At 60.4% G+C, this 19,136-nt stretch overlaps 1 protein-coding gene across 50 annotated transcripts in view; it reads right to left on the bottom strand.

Moving 5' to 3' along the window:
• Positions 1-2,930: 2,930 nt before the first annotated feature.
• The window catches only part of ITGB2 (integrin subunit beta 2), a 47,380-nt gene continuing 31,174 nt past the window's right edge, over positions 2,931-19,136 (bottom strand). For 29 of the 50 annotated variants that reach the window (XM_015132732.3, XM_077995494.1, XM_077995486.1 and 26 more), the window contains 12 exons: positions 18,817-18,987; positions 16,983-17,224; positions 15,817-15,972; positions 14,581-14,676; positions 12,898-12,987; positions 11,367-11,507; positions 9,861-10,048; positions 7,034-7,278; positions 6,330-6,549; positions 5,747-5,949; positions 3,709-3,875; positions 2,931-3,405 (listed from right to left, as the gene is read on the bottom strand). In XM_015132732.3, the coding sequence (XP_014988218.3) occupies positions 3,343-3,405; positions 3,709-3,875; positions 5,747-5,949; positions 6,330-6,549; positions 7,034-7,278; positions 9,861-10,048; positions 11,367-11,507; positions 12,898-12,987; positions 14,581-14,676; positions 15,817-15,972; positions 16,983-17,224; positions 18,817-18,987 (1,982 nt within the window). In that variant the 3' untranslated portion in view covers positions 2,931-3,342. Of the gene's footprint in view, positions 3,497-3,669; positions 3,876-5,746; positions 5,950-6,329; positions 6,550-7,033; positions 7,279-9,860; positions 10,049-11,366; positions 11,508-12,897; positions 14,677-15,816; positions 15,973-16,982; positions 17,225-18,816; positions 19,028-19,136 lie in introns of all 50 variants that reach the window. The other 21 variants (XM_077995532.1, XM_077995495.1, XM_077995484.1 and 18 more) reach the window with 11 other exon arrangements.

Here is a 19,136-nt window from a genome sequence, read left to right as displayed (position 1 = left end):
GGGATCTGGGCAGGTGATGGGGTCTGAAGCATGGGGATCACTGATGGGGAGGTGAGCATGAGGGGTGAAATCACGGGATGGGGGATGAAGAAAGCACATTCCTGAGCTGAGTCGGTTCCTTGGTGGGGGCCTTCAGACCAGTTGGCGTCGGCTGTTTTGCTGGGATTCGGGGTGTGGAAAACACCTTAAGCAATTCTTTGCTTACAAAGTCCAGGCTCAGAGATTCCACCTCCAGGAACAGGGGAGCAGGTGGTCCATGTGCCGGGTGATTCTTGTTAAGTTAGCAGCTGCAGTGAGGCGGGTGATGGTGCCTGCCACACCCTGGTCAGTGCCCAGCTCCAATTCTGCCCAAAGCCTGACGGAATTCTCAGTAACACTGTGAGGAGGGTTTCATGCAGGGCTGGTATCTGATCTCGGCCGGACGTGCTCCAGGCCAGGCCCTCTGGTTGCCTGGTCACCTGGGGTCACCCTCCCCCATCCCTCCTTCCTGAGAGGGCATCACCACACTGCACACACCCCTGTTGACCATTCCTTGATGTCGACAATTTTTTTTTTTTTTTTGAGATAGAATCTAGCTTTGTTGTCCAGGTTGGAGTGCAGTGGTGCAGTCTCAGCTCACCACAACCTCTGCCTCCCGGGTTCAAGCGATTCTCCTGCCTCAGCCTCCCGAGTAGCTGGGATTACAGGCATGCGCCGCCGTGCCCAGCTAATTTTTATGTTTTTAGTGCAGATGGGGTTTCACCATGTTGGCCAGGGTAGTCTTGATCTCCTGACCTCCTGATCTGCTCACCTTAGCCTCCCAAAGTGCTGGGATTACAGGTGTGAGCCACTGCGCCCAGTCAGTGTCAACAATTTGATCTCCATCTCCTAGCTTTGCCCAATCTACAGCGTGCATTGGTATCCCTGGAAGACCCACAAAGCCCAGATTGTTGGGCCCACCCAGAGCGCCGCTGACTAGCTGGTCTGGGGCCAGGCTGAGAATGCGTCTCTGACAGGCTCCTAGATAAGGCTTGTTCTGCTGCCCAGGCCAGCCTTGGGGAACTGAGGCTCGAGGCCAGCGGGTCTCCACCTTGGCTACACAGCAGCCTCCCCAAGGAACACTGAACACCAGCCACGGCAGCCCTTCTCCAGCAGGGAAGGTGCATTTAAAGCCCCAGGCGCAGGCTGGGTAGAGGTCACCTGAGCTGGGAAGTGGGCAGTGATGGAGCATCTGGCCATTTCTAGCTCCTCCCACCTGCCCAGGTAAAGGCTCCCAGGCATGTGCAGTAAAAGGTTATCACGCAGTTAGAAGCTTGTTTTTTGTTTGTTTGTTTGCTTTTTTTTTTTTAAGCTAGGATCTTTCTCTGTCACCCAGGCTGGAGGGCAGTGGTGCAATCACAGCTCACTGCAACCCCCAACTCCCAGGCCTAAGCCGTCCTCCTAACTCAGCCTCCCGAGTAGCTGGAACTACAGGTACATGCCACCACACTACCAATTTTGTTTAATGTTTAGTAGAGATGAAGTCTCAATGTTCACAGCTGGGTCACCAGGTGTGCCGTGTGACTCTTGTTAAGTCAGCAGCTGCTAACTTAACAGCCTCAGGTTCCAGGCTGACCTCGAACTGCTAAGCTCAACCAATCCTCCCACCTTGGCCTCCCAAAGTGCTGGGATTACAGGTGTGAACCACCGTGTCTGGCCACAGTTAGAATTTTAAAGTAGGGGACCTAAAGCAGATGCTGACCACATGTGCCCATTTGCAGGTCTGCAGTGGCCCTGGCAGTGTGGCCAGTTGTGTGGCTTGCCCAGACAAACTGAGGGGTTTCCCAGGACAAGGGCCTTCCTGTGCTAACACCGAGACGTTCACCAACTGCAGCCGTGGCCGGCAGCCTGCTTGTGTCCAGAGCTCTCAGGCAGGGTCTGTGTGGAGCTTGGTGCTGAATTCTGCTCTGGGGCTGTGAGCAGCTTTAGCACAGCCCAGGGTTGTTTCTACACTTCCCCTAAAGCGGTACTGGCTCCCTCCCCTCTGAGTACCCCAGTGGGAGGCAGAGGGGGCTCTGTAGACAGCCAGAGTGCAGGTGTAGACACAGTTGGAGGAGAGGTGTAGACAGCTTGCTGGGGGAGATGTAGACAGCTGGAGGGAAGGAGTAGATGACTGAAGGGAAGGTGTAGACACAGCTGGAGGGGAAGTGTAGGCAGTCAGAGGGGAGGTGTAGATGGCTGGAGGGGAGGTGTAGACAGCTAGAGGGGAGGTGTAGATGGCTGGAGGGAAGGTTCAGACAGCTGGAAGGATGGAAGGTATAGGCACAGCTGGAGGGGAAGTGTAGATACAGCCAGAGGGGAGGTGTAGACATAGTTGGAAGGGAGGTATAGACAGCTGGAGGAGAGGTATAGACACAGCCGGAGGGGAGGTGTAGACATAGCTGTAGGGGAGATGTAGACACAGCCAGAGGGGAGGTGTAGATAGCTGGAGAGGAGGTATATACAGCTGGAAAGGAGGTGTAGATGGGTGGAGGAGGAGGTGTAGACGGCCGGAGAGGAGGCGTAGACGGCCGGAGGGGAGGCGTAGACGGCCGGAGGGGAGGCGTAGACGGCCGGAGGGGAGGTGTAGACGGCTGGAGGGGAGGTGTAGACCGCTGGAGGGGAGGTGTAGACCGCTGGACGGGAGGGCAGACAGACACTCACTTTCCTGCTTTGCTTCTGCCCTGGCCAGGCTCTGCCACAGGTGCCTCCTTGATGGGGCCACCACACCATTTCTGGAAATGCCCTAGGATTTGGGACGGGGCTCAGGATGGGGCTCTGTACAGACCAGCAGGTGAGGAAGGAAAAGGGGCAAACAGAATCTGCCCATGGTCTGAAGCCAGCCTGTGTGGCCAAGGTCAGCAGGCAGGACAGGGCCCCCGTGCACCTGGCCACCTTGCCAGTCGGGGGAACACAGCAGACACAGTGGCCAGTTTCCATGGACAGCCTGTGTTGAAGTTTTATTTTTTTTCTATACACATGATTGATTAACAATTTAATGAATGGGATGTCATTTTATACCCTGACAAGTTTAAACGTAAATAAATTGGCACCACCTTTAACCAGACTGTCCTGACTTGCACAGGAGACACACTCCTCACCTCAGCAGCCTCAAGCCCTCCCTTCTCACATCTCCATGCAAGGACTGTGCAGGTCAGAGCAGGGCTGTCCCCCCTGATGAGCCCCTCGAAGCACCTGGCTGGCCATGGCTGTCATTTTGAGGGCAGAAAATAACTGGATTTCTGGTTAATTGGTGACATCCTCGAGAGCTGTTGCAAGCCATGTCTCGGCCGCGTGACGGGGCAGACGTGGTGGGCCCGATGGCCTTGTCTTCACCAAGTGCTCCTAACTCTCAGCAAACTTGGGGTTCATGACCGTCGTGGTGGCACTCTTGAAAAGGGGATTATCCTGGTGGGAAATGCAAACAGGCTTGTGAGTGTGGGAGGTTTTCAGAGCAGAATCTTTATACCTGAAGATACTCCCCGCATGGAAGCCGTCGCTTTGAGGAAGAGCTGGAGGTGGGGCAGCCCTCCCAGGGTCCCAGCACCGGCGGCCAAGCTCACCCACAGCGGCGGATGCCCAGAGGACAAGCTGCCCGGGGAGGCCGAGGTGCAGCCATGCGTGGGTGTCCATGGCCTCCCGCAGCAGGAGGTCGCAGAGTGTGGGACGTACACACCCCTCTGCGTGGGACCCCGGAGGATGGCAGCTTACGTTGTTCCACTGAGACTTGAGCTTCTCCTTCTCAAAACGCCTGTACTCCCGGAGGTCGCTCAGGTGGGTCAGGGCCTTCCAGATGACCAGCAGGAGGACGCCGATCAGCACGATGCCTGCCACAGTGCCCCCGACGATGGCAGCGATGTTGGGGCCCGCCACGCACTCTAGGAAGAAGCAGCGCACCGAGCATCAGTCCAGCCCCATCTCACTGGGCCGTGTGTGCCCACAGGTCCGAGGTCACCGCACAACACAGCACTTAGAGAGACGGAGGTTCCCAGGGCCCTGGCTTACCGTCCATCACCACGGCCAGGGGTCAGTGAGAACCTGGCCGAGCCCCTGCCGGATTCAATGCCAGGCCCCATGGTTCCAAATGAAATCTAAGGGCCACTGCCACCACCCCTGCTCACAGAGAAGAAGGCAGGGCCAGGGTACTGGGCAGCCAGGGCAGAGCGCTAATACTGGGAGGTAGGAGACAGTGTGAGGGACCCCACTGTTCTACATCAGAGTTCAGAATAAGGCTCAGGGTCCCTGCTGGCGTTCTCTCCCCCTACTGCGAAGGTGATTTATGGTCGTCAAGGACAGGCCCAGATCTGAGCTCAGCAGGTGAGGCCGCTACCAGGATAAGCAGCGTGAGGTCCTGGTTCCCGCAGCAGCTGTGCTCACCTCCTGAGCATGGGGACTGTGGCCATAGTGGACCAGGCCCACAGCTGCTGACCCTGGGACAGACAGGCAGTCCCTGGCCTGACCTGCACCCTCACTCCTCGGGCCCCCTCCTGCCGTCCCGACCCGCACCCTCACTCCTCGGGCCCCCTCCTGCCGTCCCGACCCGCACCCTCACTCCCCGGGTCCCCTCTTGCCATCTCGACCCGCACCCTCACTCCCCGTGCCCCCTCCTGCCATCCTAACCCGCACCCTCATTCCCCGTGCCCCCTCCTGCCATCCTAACCCGCACCCTCACTCCGCATGCCCCTCCTGCCATCCTGACCCGTACCCTCACTCCCTGTGCCCCTCCTGCCATCCTGACCCGTACCCTCACTCCCTGTGCCCCTCCTGCCATCCTGACCCGCACCCTCACTCCCCGGGCCCCCTCCTGCCATCCTGTCTTTCCTGGTGGGGGGGTCTGCCTTCCTTCACCTGTCCTCAAAGGTGAAGTGACTTGACCGGGATTGCACAAACCAGACATGACCCAGGTCTGTCCCTCAAAGTGGCCTGCAGGGGTTCCTGCCCTGGCAGACGGGGGTCTGCAGCCCCAGGCCCACGTGTGGGTTGTGAGCTCCAGGCATGTCAGAGCACTGGGCTCAGAGCACCCCACTGCCTGCCTTGGGTCCCCTCCTGGGGAGGGAGGAGCTCCCAGGTCTCAGTCCTGCAAGAGTTCTGGCTGGCTGCTGGCCATGCCTGATGGAGTCCGCCAGCGGCCCCCCAGTCCCAGCCCCTCTGCCTCTCGGGAGCCTGTGGAACATGAGACCTGAAAAGACAGGGTCAGTGCCGCCAAGGTCACCGTGGGGCTGGGCCTGGTTCCGACTGGAGCCAAATGAGTGACGAGCAGAGAGTGTTGGGGGATGGCAGTGCCTGGTGCCCCTGGGCCCTTCCAGGGCTGAAAGCCGAGCACCAGGATCTTTCAATCCCCTCAGGGGAGCTTCACTCAGCAGCCTGACCTCAGGCCACCCCTAGGGACCTGCAACTCCAAGCCTGGCCCCATGAGGCATCCAGTGGGAGATGACCTGGCCCGGGCAGTGTGGCATGCTGGTGGGCCTGCCCGGTGTGGAGCAGCGGTGCCCCAGGGAACAGGCCATCTGCTGCCCAGCTTGATGCGGGGTCAGGTGAGGAGGGGATGGAAAAGGGAGGCTGCTCGGGGTTGGGGGAACTGGCCTCTGGCCTCCTTGCAATGCCACCAAGGGCATCCCGCATGGCTCACCCACCCTGCTAGGCCCACACCACTGGAGGTGAGACCCTGCTTCTGCACCACCCTCGCCTCTGCAGAGACCCCGCAGTCGGAGCTCTGGAGCCGGTCCCCGCTGCACCCCAGTGGCCTCACCTCGGCTCTCATCCACATAGATGATGTAGTGATCCCACCCGTCCTGCTGCTCCAGCATGTACGTCACCCAGCAGCCCTCTGAGTCCCTCTCCTTGCAGGTCCTGCCCTTCACGGGGTTGTTCGACAGCTGTAGGCGCCGACACGCCGCACTGCAGTTCTTCCCGAAAGGGCCTTTGTCGAACTTCAGGCACTCAGCACAGGAGCTGTGGGGAGCCAGGCGTGAGCGTGGGTGCCAGGGCGTGCGGGGGCTCAGGCATCGGGGGCTTGGGCTTGGGTGTGTGTCCACCAGGTGGGGCAGGTGGGGTTGGGGTGTCCTCAGGCCAAGGAGGGGGCCCGAGTGGGGCAGATGCGGGGTGCAGTGGGTGAACTGGGAGCCTGATCCCAGGGCCCATGGCAGGTGCGCACAGGAGGGAGGGGGGCACAGGGGTGCAGCGGCCGCTGAGGGCTCCTCAGTCCAAATGCGCCCGCAGAGAACCCTGAGGTGCAGAGGTGCTCACTGGGGACCCTGAGTGAGCCCGGCTGCTGGAGAGGTGGCTGGGGAGCAGGGATCCCTGCCCACCCTGCCTGCTCCACCTGCACTCACATGTGCTCGCCGCAGGGCGAGGGGCAGCCGGGGCACTCCTGGCACAAAGGAGGCTGGTAATTCCTTTCGCACTCACACACGTTGCAGCGGCACCGGCCACGGCCGCTGCACTCGACGCGCCGTGCGTTCAGGCAGCCCTCGGTGGTCCTCTCGCACTGGCACGCTGAGCCTTCGAAGCCCTGGAGGCAGCGGCACTTCCCGCAGAAGCAAAGCCCCCTTGCTGGAAGACGGGGGCAGCACGACTAAGCTCCTGCTTGGCCTGGGGACCGAGACCCGCCCGAAACCCCACTGCTGTCGCTCCCTCCGGCCCACCTGCCTCCTCCAGCTTGGGGGATGTGCCTGAGCAAAAGGCACCGGGCCACTAGCCAGGCCTTCCAGCCCCTGTCAGCCACGTGGCCACCTCCTGGCCAGTCTGGGCCTGCCCCTGCCCTGCTATGAATGGGACCTCGGTAGGGCTGTGATCGTTCCTCCTGTGGACCCTCCCCACAAGGACCCCTTGCCCTCATGGAGACAGAAACTGAGGCAGGGCGGGGTGCAGGGTCGTCCAAGTTCCTGCTGACGCCCAGTGGCCGGGCGAGACTTGCGCTGTCTGTCCTCAGGATCCCCCCTTTTTGTTCCACTCGTTGCGTGTTCCAGAATGCACCCCCCAACGCCGAGTCTGTGCCGCAGGACGGCTGTTGTCCAGCAGGGACCCACGGGCTCACCCGGGCCGCCGCAGACCTGGCCGTTGTAGCGCTCACAGTTGACGGTGTCACACTCGCAGTACTGCCCGTATATCAGCTTGCCGGGGACGTCGCTGGTGTGGCACAGACACTGCCCGCAGACGCAGTCCCCCAGCCCTGAGCAGATGACGGAGTTGTTGTCCTTCCGGCAGCTTCCTTCCAGCTCCTGGCTGCTCCGGCCCTGCGTCTGGCACTCACAGGTTTTCCCAATGTAGCCAGTGTCACACCTGGGGACAGGAGGAGCTCCAAGGTCAGGCTCCCCACAGTGATGTGAGACGGCCGCCCCGTCCTCCAGGCCCCTTGCCCTTGGTGGAGAACACCCCTATGGCACACTCTCTGTGCCTTCCTCGAGGCCTACTGAGGACCTGCCATGTACTAAATGTGCTCAAAACGTGCGGGGGCCCTGGGCTCCCTCCCCAGGATGTCCCGAGGGGAAAGCAGACACCTGGCCTCGGCCTGAGCATGCAGCGGCTCGGCAGGCTCACTGTGCAGCTGTGTTGCTGCCATGCACATGGCCTGTGCTGCGACACCGGTGCCCTGTGAGTGGCTGGTGTCTGCTCCTGCATGCCCCACGTGGTGGCCAACGGGGACTTGGCACTGCCACCTGCCACAGCCCCGCCCTCTCTCCAGCCAGCTGCCGCCTGCGTTTGTGCACTGACCGGCCAGGTTGTGGGAGAACTCAGGGACAAGTGGTTTTGTCAGATGTGGAAGCTGTCACCAAGACGCGGGCAGACAGGAGCCCCTGAGGCATCCTCAGGGACGGCCCTGCCATGGGCTGTCTTGCTCCCCAGAGGAGGAAGCCACAGGACCGAGCGTCTGATTACCTGTGGCAGGGCACCCCGCGACACCTGCCAAGTGTTTCGACTGAGTCACCCCTACAGTCCCGTGAAGAGGCCGCCCCAGGACTGCACACCCAGGATAGTGGGCAGGGTGGGCACTGAGGCACGGGGACAGCCAGAGACTACCAAGACCACAGAGACCATCACTGTCCTGAGAAATGGGAGGAGGCTGGGGGCAGCAGGGACCTGCAGGTCCACTGCCACCGGGGCGTGGACTGGCACAGCAGTCTGGAGAGGGGAGGAGGTGGCCAGAGCAAACGGGGCAGAGCCCTGGGAGGTCAGCCCAGCAGCTCCGCCAGGCAGGCAAGGAAAGGGGGAGAGCCATCCAGCCCCAGGGTAAGCTTCCTGGCTGAATGCCGTGTGAACCTCCCCGCTGGGTCCACCTGTCCCCAGCTTCTCCCTGAGGTGGGGTGCCCACGCCTGGCAGGGGGTGTGCACTCCCGAAGGGAGGCCTATGGGGCCCAGGCTGCCAGAAGCAGTCACCTGTCCCAGGAGGCTCTCTGGCCTCTCATGCCCCAGGGCTGCCAGCCTGATAGCCTTGGGTCCCCAAGGACAGAAAGAAGCCAGCTCCGAGGGTCAAGGAAGGTCAGGCAGAGAAAGTGACCTACTCAAGGCCATGGGCACGCCCAGTGGGGACTCCTTGTGCCCCTGACATGGGCCTCTATCCTCTGGTGAGGGGGTCCTCCTGCCCACCAGTCCCCTGCCTTGGGTCCTCCATGGCCAGAGAGTGTAGAGTACAGGCTGGCATCGCTGGTGCCCTGGCTCAGGAGCACGGGGGAGGGCTTGCCGAGGGTTTCTGGGTTCCAATCCCAAATCTCCCCACCTCCTGCAGAAGGGGGCCCCCAGGACGCCCGATCTGTGGAGTGGGGGTGGGGATGGAGCCACCTGCGCCCACCTTACCTGCTTACACCTGCCCTGTGGGGTGGGGCTGGGGGAGGCTTCATGGGAACCTGCACCCACCTCACCTGCAGACACCTGCCCTGTGGGGTGGGGCTGGGGGAGGCTTCACGGGGACCTGTGCCCGCCTCACCTGCAGACACCTGCCCTGTGGGGTGGGACTGGGGGAGCATTCACAGGGACCAGGGCCCACCTCACCTGCAGACACCTGCCCTGTGGGGTGGGGACCTGTGCCCGCCTCACCTGCAGACACCTGCCCTGTGGGGTGGGGCTGAGGGAGGCTTCACGGGGACCTGTGCCCGCCTCACCTGCAGACACCTGCCCTGTGGGGTGGGGCTGGGGGAGGCTTCACGGGGACCTGTGCCCGCCTCACCTGCAGACACCTGCCCTGTGGGGTGGGGCTGGGGGAGGCTTCACGGGGACCTGTGCCCGCCTCACCTGCAGACACCTGCCCTGTGGGGTGGGACTGGGGGATGCTTCACGGGGACCTGTGCCCGCCTCACCTGCAGACACCTGCCCTGTGGGGTGGGACTGGGGGAGCATTCACAGGGACCAGGGCCCACCTCACCTGCAGACACCTGCCCTGTGGGGTGGGGACCAGGGCCCACCTCACCTGCAGACACCTGCCCTGTGGGGTGGGGACCTGTGCCCGCCTCACCTGCAGACACCTGCCCTGTGGGGTGGGGCTGGGGGAGGCTTCACGGGGACCTGTGCCCGCCTCACCTGCAGACACCTGCCCTGTGGGGTGGGGCTGGGGGAGGCTTCACGGGGACCTGTGCCCGCCTCACCTGCAGACACCTGCCCTGTGGGGTGGGACTGGGGGATGCTTCACGGGGACCTGTGCCCGCCTCACCTGCAGACACCTGCCCTGTGGGGTGGGACTGGGGGAGCATTCACAGGGACCAGGGCCCACCTCACCTGCAGACACCTGCCCTGTGGGGTGGGGACCAGGGCCCACCTCACCTGCAGACACCTGCCCTGTGGGGTGGGGACCTGTGCCCGCCTCACCTGCAGACACCTGCCCTGTGGGGTGGGGCTGGGGGAGGCTTCACGGGGACCTGTGCCTGCCTCACCTGCAGATGCCACACTCCAAGAAGCCCTTGCCATGGCAGAAGCTGCGGTCTCTGCTCTGGTCCCGGCACCGGCACTCACACTGGGGAAGGACCCGTACGGTCACTGTGTCCGTGAAGCCCAGTGCCCGGATGACAAACGACTGCTCCTGGATACACTCTGTGGCCGTGACCTTCACCCGGAAGGTGACCTGCAGGGCAGTGCTGGGCTCAGGTGGGGACCTTCGGCGGCCAGGGTCACAGCCCGGCTTCCAGCCCTCGCCTGCCGGCCTCTGCAGGGGTCGTGGGGGGTTCAGCGTGGGGAGGAGGGGATGACTGGGAGCAGGGAAGAGCTGATGCTCAGATCCGAGAAGCCAAAGTCAGCTGGCAAGGAGGTGCTCTGCCCGTACTCCCGCTCTGACCGGCACCAGGATCTCCCAGGCCGCACATCGGCAGAGACATGTGACACGCAGACAGCAAATCAAGATAAGCTGAGCACACTCCCACTCAGACCACCCAGCATGAGGGAATGTTCTGGTGAGAAGCCACAGGCAGGCCAGGCGCCGGAGCTCACGCCTGTAATCCCAGCACTGTTGTAGGCTAAGGCGGGCAGATCACCTGAGGTCAGGAGTTCGAGACCAGCCTGACCAACATGGTGAAAGTCTGTCTCTACTAAAAATACAAAAAGTCGCTGGGTGTGGTGGCGTACGCCTATAGTCCCAGCTACTCACGCGGCTGAATCAGGAGAATCACTTGGATTGTAGTGAGCCGAGATGGCGCCACTGCACTCCAGCCTGGGCGACAGAGTGAGACTCCATCTCACAAAAAAAAAAAAAAAAAAAAAAAAAAAAAATCCACGGGCAACATTTAGGGAGAAACGTGTTTGAAGGAATTCCAAAGTCATATTAAAAAAGTGCAATGAAAGCAAGTGTCTTACTGAATATTAGTTCGCAGCTAGCAAAACAAAAACAAAAACAAAAAACAAATGATTGGATAATAAACTTCAACCTGAAAGATTAGGGAAGGAACTCAGTGTCCATTTCTAATCACCTGTGTGGCCCATGCCTTAATGTGTCTGTCAAAAAACAAAATGAAACACGCAGAAAATCATGAGAATGAACCCAACCCGGTTTGCCATTTGTGCCTGTTCTGCGCGTCCGGTGTCTGCCCCCAGGGGGTGCAGCCATCACTCCATCCCTCAGTCTACACTGGCCTGACCCAGGGATTTGGGGTTCCAGGTTGATGAGTAGGACTCTTGGGCCAAGGCGTGTGTGAAGCACCCTCTCGGCGCCCTCTCGCTGACATTCATGACACCAGCTCCACAAGGAAAGTGTCTGGCCTCAGCAGAGAGGGGGTGAAGGAAGGAAACGGGGACCTGCCAGTGGATGCCGCCTGCCCCCAGACAGCATCTGATGCCTGTGTGCCCCTCCTTGCCCCCGTCAGAGTGCTGGGATGGGGACCTTGGCTCCTTCTGGCTGTCCCCGGAGCCCCTCCGTGTGCTGGGATAGGGACTCTTGTGGTCAGGCTCACCGGGACATTGATCTGCACGCCGTCACAGTCACCTCTGGACTGGTCCTTGAGGGTCACTCCATTGCTGCAGAAGGAGTCATAGGTGACTTTCAGGGTGTCGGGGAGGGCGTTGTGATCCAGGAAGACCCTGGAGGAGAGTTTCTGCGGGCAGAGAGCGGCCACTCTTAGGGGCGAGTCTTTCTGCTGTCCTGGCCCTGCCTGGCCCAGTGGTTTAGACCCGTCTCCACTTCTCCTCTCCCTGCAAGTCCCCAGTTTCAGCTAATGACACAGAGGAGAGAATGGCGGGATGTGCCGAGGATGGCGGGGCTGCCGGGGCCACAGTCCTGACCCCAAAACAGCCCGACCACAGGGACCAGCATGGAGCCAGGGTGTGAGCCTCAGAAGTGGGAGCTTCTGCTGCTCCTCAGCCTTGAGTCCCCAGGACCTAGCACAGGGCAGGAGCTGGATAAATTGTTCAAGCGATAAGAGAGATGGGGAGAAACAGAGAGGCAGAGACAGACAGAGATGAGCAGAGCCAGAGACAGAGACAGAGAGACGCAGAAAAACAGAGAGAGGCAGAGACAGAGACAGATGGGGCAGAGACAGAGACAGATGGGGCAGAGACAGAGAGAGACAGAGAAAGACAGAGACAAAGACTGAGAGACAGAAGGAAATTGAGAGGAGGCACAGGGACAGGTTCATAGGGGCATCAGGTTCATAATGGCCAGGGCGGTGGTGTCGCCTGCATCCTCTGTATAAGGACAGAAACACCTCGGGCAGTGGCTGGTACCCAGGAGGGTCTGCTCTGGGGGTTTGGGGCTCACAGGAGGCTACAAGAAGCCAATGGCACCTCCTCCACAGACCTTCAGTTTAATTCAATGACCCAGCGTTTGTCAGAGGCGCTACCGTATTGGGCTCCCTCAAGCCAGCAGGACCTTTGGCCTAGAAGGATCCAGGCCAGAATTCTGAGAACATCTCTCACCGGGGGGTAGATTTCCAGAGCAGTCTGGGACCTCTGGTGCCTGGGGCCCTGAGCGGTGCCTAGTGTGCACTTGTGCCTACCTATGCCCACCAGGGCCCCGGGCTTCCCCGGGGAGCAGCCCAGGGTGCAGCTGGGCCATGCACCAGGAAGAAATTCAGTGGGTGAGGGCTTCTCTGGGGCTTGCCCAGGACAGGTGTACAGAGCAAGAGGAATTCCACCCCCCAGGGTGTCTTCCCAGGGCCCAAGTCCACCGTGGGGGTTTCCTGTGGCCTCCTCCAGCCCCAGGTGCCCTGTCTACCACCAGAGTGTCCACCCCCCTTCCCCATAGAGACCCACAGAGAAGAGTCCTGCATGAAGAGGGCCTGAGCTTGGGTTTCAAGGAGCATCGCCCACACCATCAATGAGAGAGGACATGGAGCTCCCCGTGGAACTGCCAGGCCAGGGTGTCCTGGAGGCTGCAACCAGCCCACAGGGCAGTGGCTCTCCTCCCAGATCACCCTCCTGCTGACCTGCAGTGGGGAGGTTGCTGGCCACCCCATGGGTCCCGGCTGAGCGGTGTGGGAGACTCACATTGTAAGCGTTCTTAATGAGCTGGACCACATTGCTGGAGTCGTCAGACAGCTCCCCCACCGCTGACTTCGGGATGATCTCAGTGAGTTTCTGTTGGGCAAGAAGACCAGACACGGCATGGCTAGGACCTGTGCCATGGCATCTCCATGCACCGGGCTCACCCTGAAGACCTGTGCCATGGCATCTCCACGCACCGGGCTCACCCTGAGGACCTGTGCCATGGCGTCTCCACGCACCGGGCTCACCCTGAGGACCTGTGCCATGGCGTCTCCACGCACCGGGCTCACCCTGAGGACCTGTGCCATGGCGTCTCCACGCACCGGGCTCACCCTGAGGACCTGTGCCATGGCGTCTCCACGCACCGGGCTCACCCTGAGGACCTGTGCCATGGCGTCTCCACGCACCGGGCTCACCCTGAGGACCTGTGCCATGGCGTCTCCACGCACCGGGCTCACCCTGAGGACCTGTGCCATGGCGTCTCCACGCACCGGGCTCACCCTGAGGACCTGTGCCATGGCGTCTCCACGCACCGGGCTCACCCTGAGGACCTGTGCCATGGCGTCTCCACGCACCGGGCTCACCCTGAGGACCTGTGCCATGGCGTCTCCACGCACCGGGCTCACCCCAGGGGCTTCTGCACCTGCAAAATGGCTGGGACGGTCCTCAATGCAGTTTCTCGCTTGGTCCCCAGAGTGTGTGGTCAGCGATATGTGGTAAGGGGGGGTAAAAAGCCCTGAGCTGCCCGGGGCCATGCCTGGAATCCCAGCACTCAGGAGGCCTATGTGGGAAGATCCAAAGCCAGTGCTGAATCCCAGGGCTCCATTTGTTTGGTTTGGCTCCTCCCATTTGAGGCATTTATGGAAGGCTTGTCTCCATCAACATATGGCAGAAGGGTGTGTTCTCTGTGTGCACAAGCGGTGGTTTCCCTCAGGAGGTGGCCTGGTTTCTCTCCTGTGCACCTTTGACCTTTAGTGACTTTTGTCTGTATCCTCCCACCTCGGGCAGCGGCTGGCACCCAGGAGGGTTTGCTTCGCAATAAACCGTAACTGTGAGTTTACTAGTTCCTGAGCTCTGCAAGTCCTTCCAGCAAATCACTGACCCTGAGAGTGGTCTTGGGAACCCCGACAGCACCTGAGCGACTTGAACGCACGAACCTGCTCAGGCCAGGCTGAACACATGGCACGGGCGGTGGAAATTCGGGATGAACGTATTTCATTGGGGGCTTCTGCTTCTAGGAGCAGAGCTGGTTATCGGCTGTGCTTCCTTTGTAAAACTCATCCCACCCCACGCTCCAAGCTTGTGAACGTTTTTGTGTAATTTTATCTTCGTGGAGAGTGTTGATATTCAAATGTATGTGAGCATAAAATAAGCATGTTTCCATAAAATAAAGAATTGTGCTATATTCCAGAAAAGAACAGAAAATATCACCAATGCCAAGACACGCTGTTAACACAGCTGAGTTTCAGGGATAGGGAGGAATTCCTCCTTCTATCGACACGCAGGTGTCCTGTCCTGGACGGGAAGCCTCAGGCTCCTCACCCACAGGCATCTGTGACCCGGGCCGGCTGGCCCTCACGTGCCCAGCATGTGGAGGTGGCACTCAGACCTGCAGTGGCGCTGGGTGTGGCCTGCGGCTGAAACGTGCCCCTGCCCAACAGATGCTCAGGACCCAACAGCACTCACCTCATACGTCTTCACCATCTTCCTGGTCACCGCGAAGATGGGCTGGATGTTGTTTTCGGCCAGCTTGTGCGCCAGCTGGCCCACCGATGGGTAGTCCTGGAGAAAGGAGGTCCTGCTCAGCTGGCCCCGAGTCTGAGACAAGCCTTCCAGGTGCCCGCCCCTGTCTGCCCCACTCAGCCTTAGCCCTGCCTGTGCTTCGGACCCTCTCGGGGGAAGGCTGGAGAGGCAGAGGCTGCCGCGCAGGAGTGCAGTGCAGAGAGCCGCCATGGCCTCTGGGCAACGTGTGCATAGACTTGGGCTTTCAGAGTCCAGCCAAGAGCAGCATTTGAGGCGTCTCACCGTGGGACTGGGGATGTCCACGGGGCAGAATCCCAGCCTGCCCCACACGGTGGACCTGCTTTCGCACTGAGAGGCGCTCAGTTTCAGCAGAGGCCATGAGGGTCAGGTGCGGCTCTCGCTACCCAAGTTCCAGGACCCGACGGCCGTCCCTCCCGTCTGTGGCTTCGGCAGAGGACCTGAGTTTTGCATCTCTAAAGTCCTTTGCCGCCCCCAGAGCCTATGATGTCAGGCCGCAAGAGCATTGCACCATGGCCAGCGAGGACAAGCCCCTGTGACCGGTGGTGGCCTCTGGGCCCACGGCTGATCCCAGCCAGAGGTCGTGGCCCCTCTGAGCCATTGAAATGCCTCTGCAGAGACAGGCTCGTCCTAACCCTGTGCATCCTGGGTCCCTCCCCGCATTTTCCTCATGGTCCCCGCAGTCCCTCACCCAGCTCAGGCGCTGGGGACAGGGAGGGGCCGCACTGGAGGAGGCGGACTCAGGGGCAGCAGGGAAACCACAGAGGAGGCCAGGAGGAGGAGGAGGCGGATGCTCCAGGATGGGACTCTGGCCAGCGGCGGGGACAACAGGGCGCGGCTGTAGCCTGGGGGCGGTTACTGTACCTCCACAGCCGCTGACAGCCCAGGTGCGGGGGCAGTGGGGCTGGAGACCAACAGGGCCTGGGAGTGCCACAAGGGCGAGGCCGGGGCTCAGCCTGGCTGCCCCCACCAACCCCACCCTCCCCTGGCCTGAGGCCAGTCCTGGGAGACCCCACACTGCCACTTGGGGCTTCCAGAAGTTTCCTCGGGAATCTGCTCCTTGGGTTGGAAGGAGGCTCTGTAAGGTGGAGACCCCGCCTTGTTCCCTCCGTCAATGGTGTCCTGCCAGGCGGTGCCTGGGTGCCTGGGGTGGGGACTTACGAACTCGTTGCTCCTCTTGTACATGTTGTCCTCCAGGTGACAGCGGCCGTCATTGGGGGTCAGGATGGCACCCAGCTTCCCGTCGCCCGCAAAGTGGAAGCCATCATCGGTGGCGAACACCAGCAGCCGTGTGACGTTGCGCCAGCCGATTTCCTCCTGAGAGGAAAGCGTGGGGGGCGGGGTTACCTGCCTCGGTTTCCCAAACTGGGCCCTCTGGAGCAGAGGAGACAACGCAGAGCTGGCGGGGTGGCCCGGAGGCTGGTGCTGGTGCCCCTTTCCCTTGGGTCTCAGGGACCCAGCCGTGTTCCCCCAGACGCCACGCCCAGGAGGAGACAAGGGCCCTCAAATACCCCGTGTGTGTGTGAGGCGCAGGGAGCGCAGGCACGTATGGAAAGGCAAGGAGAGTCACATGGTTGTGGTCCCTGCACTTCAGAGCTGGGAACAAACCCTCAGGAAACCATCCCCAAGGGGGAAAACCCTGGTAGACACGTGAACCACGTGCAGAACCAGCGCAACACAGAGGAAGACGAGCCCGAGGGGCCTGGCAGGCCTTGAGCCCACCATGGACAGCCTCTGGCAGGCGCGTTTGTGGGCTGTGCATGTCCTAGGCCGTGACCCCACACCCGTGAGCAGTGTGTCTACGCTGGGCCTGCAGGGAAGCTGGAGAGCTAAGGTGGGTTGTGAGAGGAGGACGGTGCGCAGCCTCAACACAGCCCAGGGACCGTGGCTGCTCCGTTAGGCTCACAGTCACAGACTGGGTGGGCAGGACGTGGAGAGACATGCACTGGGCAGCCAGGGCCCACCCGGCCTGGAGGGAGGAGGGCGGTTCCACCCCAGGAACCACGGGACCAGCTGCCTAGCGGCCCTGTTCTACCCTTGGCCACTCGCAAAATGTTTAGGCTTCAAAAGATTTGCCCAGGGTCACAAATTTAGTTCACAGCAAACAATGAAATCTGCGCATGGTTTTTAAGCCCCCATGGCCACTCCCTTCCTCCTGCCCTTTCCTGCATGGGCAGCAGCAGGGTGAGGCGCTGCCCTCCCCAGGCCCAGGCTGGAGTCCCTTAGATGACCTGCCAGCCAGGGTACCCCACTGCTCCCCCACAGTGCCTGACAGAGCCCCCAACACTGGGGGAAGCCGGGGACCCAAGCAGGGGCAGCGGCCTCACCAGGCAGGCGGCGACCTGCATCATGGCGTCCAGCCCACCCTCGGGTGCATCCAGGTTTCCTGAAATCAGCTGCTTCCCGACCTCTCTCTGAAACTGGTTGGAGTTGCTGGTCAACTTCAGCACGTGCCTGAAGGCAAACGGGGCCTGGCACTCTTTCTCCTTGTCAGGACATGGGTTTCGCAGCTTATCGGGGTGTGTGTTCACGAACGGCAGCACGGTCTTGTCCACGAAGGACCCGAAGCCTGCAGGGCACACAGAGGGGCTAGGGAGGCGGCAGGCTGGCCCCAGGTGGGAGGGCCAGCTTCAAAGGGGCACGAGGGCGAGCCTGTTTCCTCTGTCCTAGCAGGGAAGGGGAGAAAGCAAGATGGCACATGTGGAGTGTGTGTGAGCATGTGTGTTGTGCAAGCGTGCATGTGAATGTCTGTGGGTGTGTGTGTGCAATCATGTACATGTGTGAGCACAAGTGTATGCATGTGAGTTCCTGCATGTATGTGTGTGACCAGGTATAAGTGTGGGCATGTGGACATGTGCGTATGCGTATCTGTGCGTGTGCAGCCATCTGCATATGTGAACATGAGTGTGTACATGTGTAGCACAACTGTGTGTGCACATATTCCTGTATGCATGTGAGCATGTTCAGGTGTGGACACACCTAGTTCACATAGGTGACCAGGTACATATGTGGACATGTGTGTTTGCATATGATTTGTATATGTGAGTGAAGACATACATGGGTGATCAGGAGTGTGCATGTGAGCATGTCTGTGTGTGCATGTGTGTGCACATGTAAGTGTGTGAGCATGCATTTGCATGTCTGAGTGTGCATTTTTACGTGAGCATACATTCGCGTGTGTAAGCATGCAATGGCGTGTAAGCATACATTCATGTGTGAGCATACATTCACATGTGAGAGCATGCATTTGTGTGAGTATGCGTGTGTGTGAGCATGTATTTGCGTGAGCATGCATTCACATGTGTGAGCATCCATTTGTGCGTGTGAGGATACATTCATGTGTGAGTGTGCATTTGCATGTGTGAGCGTGCATTTGCATGTTTGAGCATGCATTTGTGTGTGTGCATTTGCATGTGTGAGCATGCATTTGTGTGTGAGCGTGCATTCACATGCGTGAGAGTGCATTTGCATGTGTGAATGTGCATTTGTGTTTGTGTGTTGCATGTTTGAGCATGCATTCACATGCGTGAGCGTGTATTTGCTTGTATGAGCGTCCATTTGTGTGTGAGCGTGTATTTTTGTGAGCATGCATTTGCGTGTGTGCATGTGTGTGTGTGTGTAAGCATGCGTGTGTGCATCCCTGCATGTAGGGAAGTTGGCAGAGTGCTGATGGGAGGAGCCACGCCTGGCGGGGAAGACATGTGCTGTGACTGACACACACGTGTGCTGGAGACTTGCTCTGTGGCGAGGCAGTGCTGGTGGAGAGTGGAGCCCCTGGCCCAGCAGAGCTTGCTGTGTGGTTTCTTCAGTGGTGCTGTTGCTGTACCATCTATGTGCGTTGTGGTCTTTAATGTCTAATAATTGGCACTGTCAGACTTTTGTCTTTTAAACATACCGAGAAATAAATAAAGGAAGTAGAAGGTGGAAGGGGAAGTGGAGGACTGGACGATGTCTACAAGTCTTGGGGAGCCAGGGACTGGGTGTGGCTCCTGGCAGGGAGGAAGGCCGACTGCAGCTCTGTGGATGCCCTGAGGGGACCTGCATCTGGGGCCCCCCAATCTGCCCTGGGGACCTGTGCATGAGGAGGTGCGTGGGCCACAGGCAGGAGTGGCCAGGGTCTGGGAAAGGACTGTGTCTCATCCTGCAGCGCCTGAGCCTCACCAATGCGGCCGGACTCGGTGATCTCGTTGAGGGCCTGGAGCAGGTCGCCACCCAGCTTCTTGACGTTCCTGAGGTCGTCGAGCATGGAGTAGGAGAGGTCCATCAGGTAGTACAGGTCGATGGGGTAGCCCTTGGCCCGCCGGAAGGTCACGGTGAACTCTGCTGCCTGGCCTGCCGGTAGGGACAGAACACCATGAGCCACACCTCACGTCTCACACAGGGTGTCTGGGGGCGTGTGGCCCCGAGCGAGCTGTGCACTGGCACCCTTTTCTCCAGCCCCTAAATCCTCCTGATCGCTCCTCTCCCCACCTGGCAGGAGA

This window comes from Macaca mulatta, chromosome 3, assembly GCF_049350105.2.
Source record: "Macaca mulatta isolate MMU2019108-1 chromosome 3, T2T-MMU8v2.0, whole genome shotgun sequence".
NCBI lineage: Eukaryota > Metazoa > Chordata > Mammalia > Primates > Cercopithecidae > Macaca > Macaca mulatta.
The sequence above is the reverse complement of the archived record's forward strand: the minus strand, read 5'-3'. Positions and strand labels throughout refer to the sequence as shown.